We start from the raw sequence: 5,780 nt of genomic DNA, 5'->3' as shown, positions 1-5,780 counted from the left end.
CGATCACTTATGTTATTGATTTAGTGATGTATTGATAATGTATCCATCACTTATGTTATTGATTTAGTGATGTATTGATAATGTATCGATCACTTATGTTATTGATTTAGTGATGTATTGATAATGTATCCATCACTTATGTTATTGATTTAGTGATGTATTGATAATGTATCCATCACTTATGTTATTGATTTAGTGATGTATTGATAATGTATTGATCATTTCCTGATCGGTTATATGAATGATTAGTGTTGTATTGATAACGTACTGATGATTTCATTATTGATTAGTGTTGTATTGATAACGTACAGATCGGTTAATTTGATTTTTAATGACAGACCACCTGTGGGTGCTGTTTCCTGACGTCGTCATGGTGATAGCGTCTGAGGTTACCGTGGATGTTGTCAAGCACGCCTTCATCACCAAGTTTAACGACATCACCGCCGACGTAAGTGTCCGTCCCTCCCTCCCTCCGTCCGTCCTCTCCCTCCCTCCCTCCCTCCGTCCGTCCTCTCCCTCCGTCCCTCCCTCTGTCCGTCCTCTCCCTCCTCCGTCCTCCCCCTCCGTCCCTCCGTCCTCTCCTCCGTCCCTCCCTCTGTCCGTCCTCCTCCCTCCTCCGTCCCTCCCTCCGTCCGTCCTCTCCCTCCGTCCCTCCCTCTGTCCGTCCTCTCCCTCCTCCGTCCTCCCCCTCCGTCCCTCCCTCTGTCCGTCCTCCCCTCCGTCCTCCCTCCCTCCGTCCTCTCCCTCCGTCCTCCCCTCCGTCCTCTCCCTCCGTCCTCTCCCTCCGTCCCTCCCTCTGTCCGTCCTCTCCCTCCGTCCCTCCCTCCCTCCGTCCCTCCCTCCGTCCTCTCTGTCCGTCCTCTCCGTCCGTCCTCTCCCTCCGTCCTCTCCCTCCGTCCCTCCCTCTGTCCGTCCTCTCCCTCCCTCCGTCCCTCCCTCTGTCCGTCCTCTCCCTCCCTCCCTCCGTCCCTCCCTCCCTCCCCCTCCGTCCCTCCTCCGTCCTCTCCCTCCGTCCCTCCCTCTGTCCGTCCTCTCCTGGGTGTGTGTCTCTCTCAATATTTCCTTTCTCCTGAAGTGTACACTCATTCTCTATGAAGTGTACACTCGTTCACTACTTCCCACAGGTCTTAAAGCCTTAAATTGGAGGTGGAGGCGTGGGGCTCGCGGGAGGTTCCACCATGTCTCTGATACCAGTCATTTGCTTTCAAATCAGTGAAGGGAGCAAGTGCACACTAGGAGGGAAGGAGAGATAATTGGGCCGTAACCCCCAGAACTTCCTTGGCGATAGTAACTATGGTTACGTAACTGGAGCCGACCAGCCCCCCCCACACACACACACACACACACTGTTCCTATTGGGCGAAACATGCGAATGCTTAATGTAGTCATTGCATGCTGGGAATAGAGGATGTTTTAACTATTTTAATAAACTATATAAGTGTATTTATCAAATTACTTCTGTCTTCTTCCTGTTTGGGGGGAGGGACGACTAGATACAGGATTTAGTTCTTAGCGGTAAAACAGATATATATGAGAAATAGCCTGAAATAAAATCTAATATTCTGTACTGTCTCCTGATATGAAACATTTGATCTCTAAATATCTAAATACTGGAGTTAAAAGAGTCCAGTTAATGCAGATTTACTGTCCAAATACAATGTTGTTGAGTGTCACTTTTACAGATGAGCTCAAATATATTGGCACCTTTTGCATGATTCACTATTTCTTCTAAAAATCAGTTGAAATTGGAGAAGAAAAAAAAACGCTTGGTTTCCGAACTGAAATGTTAGATTTTTCCACTTCAAAGTTAAACACAAAATGTCCTTGATTGAAGGCAGGTGATTCTACTTTACTGTGTAATTTATCTCACCTGTGGTAAGTTGTAGAGGCCTACAGCTACGGGGTCAAAATAAACATTAAACTAGTTTTGATTTGCTGGTGTCTACGGGGTAAAAATAAACATTCAACTAGTTTTGATTTGCTGGTGTCTACGGGGTAAAAATAAACATTCAACTAGTTTTGATTTGCGGGTGTCTACGGGGTAAAAATAAACATTCAACTAGTTTTGATTTGCTGGTGTCTACGGGGTAAAAATAAACATTCAACTAGTTTTGATTTGCTGGTGTCTACGGGGTAAAAATAAACATTCAACTAGTTTTGATTTGCTGGTGTCTACGGGGTAAAACATTCAACTAGTTTTGATTTGCTGGTGTCTACGGGGTAAAAATAAACATTCAACTAGTTTTGATTTGCTGGTGTCTACGGGGTAAAAATAAACATTCAACTAGTTTTGATTTGCTGGTGTCTACGGGGTAAAATAAACATTCAACTAGTTTTGATTTGCTGGTGTCTACGGGGTAAAAATAAACATTCAACTAGTTTTGATTTGCTGGTGTCTACGGGGTAAAAATAAACATTCAACTAGTTTTGATTTGCTGGTGTCTACGGGGTAAATAAAACATTCAACTAGTTTTGATTTGCTGGTGTCTACGGGGTAAAAATAAACATTCAACTAGTTTTGATTTGCTGGTGTCTACGGGGTAAAATAAACATTCAACTAGTTTTGATTTGCTGGTGTCTACGGGGTAAAAATAAACATTCAACTAGTTTTGATTTGCTGGTGTCTACGGGGTAAAAATAAACATTCAACTAGTTTTGATTTGCTGGTGTCTACGGGGTAAAAATAAACATTAAACCTTGTGGTCCATCTGTTTTCATCAAGGGTGCCAATATATTAGAGCTCACCTGTTTATGTCATCAAGGGTGCCAAATATTAGAGCTCACCTGTTTATGTCATTAATCATTAAAGGTGCCAATATTAGAGCTCACCTGTTTATGTCATCAAGGGTGCCAATATTAGAGCTCACCTGTTTATGTCATTAATCATTAAAGGTGCCAATATTTAGAGCTCACCTGTTTATGTCATTAAGGGTGCCAATATATTAGAGCTCACCTGTTTATGTCATTAAGGGTGCCATATATTAGAGCTCACCTGTTTATGTCATTAAGGGTGCCAATATATTAGAGCTCACCTGTTTATGTCATTAAGGGTGCCAATATATTAGAGCTCACCTGTTTATGTCATTAAGGGTGCCAATATATTAGAGCTCACCTGTTTATGTCATTAAGGGTGCCAATATATTAGAGCTCACCTATTTATGTCAATAAGGGTGCCAATATATCAGAGCTCACCTGTTTATGTCATTAAGGGTGCCAATATTTAGAGCTCGTCTATTTATGTCATTAAGGGTGCCAATATATCAGAGCTCACCTGTTTATGTCATTAAGGGTGCCAATATATTAGAGCTCACCTGTTTATGTCATTAAGGGTGCCAATATATCAGAGCTCACCTGTTTATGTCATTAAGGGTGCCAATATATCAGAGCTCACCTGTTTATGTCATTAAGGGTGCCAATATATCAGAGCTCACCTGTTTATGTCAGTAAGGGTGCCAATATATCAGAGCTCACCTGTTTATGTCATTAAGGGTGCCAAATATCAGAGCTCACCTGTAACCAGGTCTATTTCATCAGGTGTACGGGGAGTACCGCGCCAGCCTGGCGTTCGATCTCGTCAGCAGCAGACAGAAAACGTGAGATTTAGAAAAGGAATATTGATGATTTTAAACATATTGTATTGATTTATTGATGATTTGTTTATTGACGTGTCGTTATTGGTGTTGTTGTTTACCAGGCCTATACAGACTACAGTGACTCAGTCTCCAGGAGAATGGGCTTCATTCCACTTCCTTTAGCTCTGCTGGTAAGAGACTGGCTGGGTCTGCCGACCTGGGTTCAACCAGTATTACAGCTCTTTAAGGGTGGGTCTATATACCTGGGTTCAACCAGTATTACAGCTCTTTAAGGCTGGGTCTATATACCTGGGTTCAACCAGTATTACAGCTCTTTAAGGGTGGGTCTGCAGACCTGGGTTCAACCAGTATTACAGCTCTTTAAGGCTGGGTCTGCAGACCTGGGTTCAACCATTATTACAGCTCTTTAAGGGTGGGTCTGTAGACCTGGGTTCAACTAGTATTACAGCTCTTTAAGGGTTGGTGGCTGGGTCTGCAGACCTGGGGTTATTATTGATTTGGCTGATATTGATATTGGTGTGTATATTGATATGTATATTGGTGTGTGTCTGTTTCAGTTGATCAGGGTGGTGACCAGCTCAGTGAAGATCCAGGGATCTCTCTCCTTCATGTGTGTCCTTCTCTTCTACCTGGGGTAAGACACCTTCTCTTCTACCTGGGGTAAGACACCTTCTCTTCTACCTGGGGTAAGACACCTTCTCTTCTACCTGGGGGTAAGACACCTTCTCTTCTACCTGGGGGTAAGACACCTTCTCTTCTACCGGGGGTAAGACATCGCCTCTTCTACCTGGGGGTAAGACACCTTCTCTTCTACCTGGGGTAAGACACCTTCTCTTCTACCGGGGGTAAGACACACCTCTTCTACCTGGGGGTAAGACACCTTCTCTTCTACCTGGGGTAAGACACCTCCTCTACTACCTGGGGGTAAGACACCTCCTCTTCTACCTGAGGGTAAGACACCTTCTCTACTACCTGGCGTAAGACACCTCCTCTTCTACCTGGGGGTAAGACACCTTCTCTTCTACCTGGGGGTAAAACACCTTCTCTTCTACCTGGGGGTAAGACACCTTCTCTTCTACCTGGGTCTAAGACACCTTCTCTTCTACCTGGGGGTAAGACACCTTCTCTACTACTACCTGGGGGTAATCACCTTCTCTTCTACCTGGGGGTAAGACACCTTCTCTTCTACCTGGGGGTAAGACACCTTCTCTTCTACCTGGGGTAAGACACCTTCTCTTCTACCTGGGGGTAAGACACCTTCTCTTCTACCTGGGGGTAAGACACCTTCTCTTCTACCTGGGGGTAAGACACCTTCTCTTCTACCGGGGGGTAAGACACCTGAGGACGGTATGTCACTAAGATGAGGACGCTGTTTGAGGTGAAAACATCAGTGACATCATCAGTGACTGCATTAAAAATTAAACATTGTGTTTGTTGAGCAAAATGGGTCAATTTCTGGTATGATGGGGTCTGTTGTCCAGCTCTGGTATGATGGGGTCTGTTGTCCAGCTCTGGTATGATGGGGTCTGTTGTCCAGCTCTGGTATGATGGGGTCTGTTGTCCATATCACCCAGCTCTGGTATGATGGGGTCTGTTGTCCAGCTCTGGTATGATGGGGTCTGTTGTCCATATCACCCAGCTCTGGTATGATGGGGTCTGTTGTCCAGCTCTGGTATGATGGGGTCTGTTGTCCATATCACCCAGCTCTGGTATGATGGGGTCTGTTGTCCATATCACCCAGCTCTGGTATAATGGGGTCTGTTGTCCAGCTCTGTTATGATGGGGTCTGTTGTCCAGCTCTGGTATGATGGGGTCTGTTGTCCATATCACCCAGCTCTGGTATGATGGGGTCTGTTGTCCATATCACCCAGCTCTGGTATGATGGGGTCTGTTGTCCAGCTCTGGTATGATGGGGTCTGTTGTCCATATCACCCAGCTCTGGTATAATGGGGTCTGTTGTCCAGCTCTGGTATGATGGGGTCTGTTGTCCATATCACCCAGCTCTGGTATGATGGGGTCTGTTGTCCAGCTCTGGTATGATGGGGTCTGTTGTTCATATCACCCAGCTCTGGTATGATGGGGTCTGTTGTCCATATCACCCAGCTCTGGTATGATGGGGTCTGTTGTCCAGCTCTGTTATGATGGGGTCTGTTGTCCATATCACCCAGCTCTGGTATGATGGGGTCT

The 5,780-nt window shown here is 45.2% G+C and overlaps 2 protein-coding genes across 2 annotated transcripts in view; both read left to right on the top strand.

Moving 5' to 3' along the window:
* Positions 1 to 338: 338 nt before the first annotated feature.
* On the top strand, positions 339 to 3,597 carry LOC115185831 (transmembrane anterior posterior transformation protein 1 homolog; the record flags this gene model as incomplete). Its single annotated transcript, XM_029745846.1, is given in 2 exon segments — positions 339 to 448; positions 3,535 to 3,597. Coding segments are annotated over 2 exon segments (173 nt in total), but the record flags the coding sequence as incomplete, so codon positions are not given.
* Positions 3,598 to 3,674: 77 nt separating this feature from the next.
* The window catches only part of LOC115185832 (transmembrane anterior posterior transformation protein 1 homolog), a 7,840-nt gene continuing 5,734 nt past the window's right edge, over positions 3,675 to 5,780 (top strand). Inside the window, exons 1-2 of the mRNA XM_029745847.1 lie at positions 3,675 to 3,763; positions 4,151 to 4,227. Of these exons, the coding sequence (XP_029601707.1) occupies positions 3,731 to 3,763; positions 4,151 to 4,227 (110 nt within the window). The 5' untranslated portion in view covers positions 3,675 to 3,730. The remainder of the gene's footprint in view (positions 3,764 to 4,150; positions 4,228 to 5,780) is intronic.

This window comes from Salmo trutta, unplaced genomic scaffold (assembly GCF_901001165.1).
Source record: "Salmo trutta unplaced genomic scaffold, fSalTru1.1, whole genome shotgun sequence".
Lineage (NCBI taxonomy): Eukaryota > Metazoa > Chordata > Actinopteri > Salmoniformes > Salmonidae > Salmo > Salmo trutta.
The sequence above is the reverse complement of the archived record's forward strand: the minus strand, read 5'-3'. Positions and strand labels throughout refer to the sequence as shown.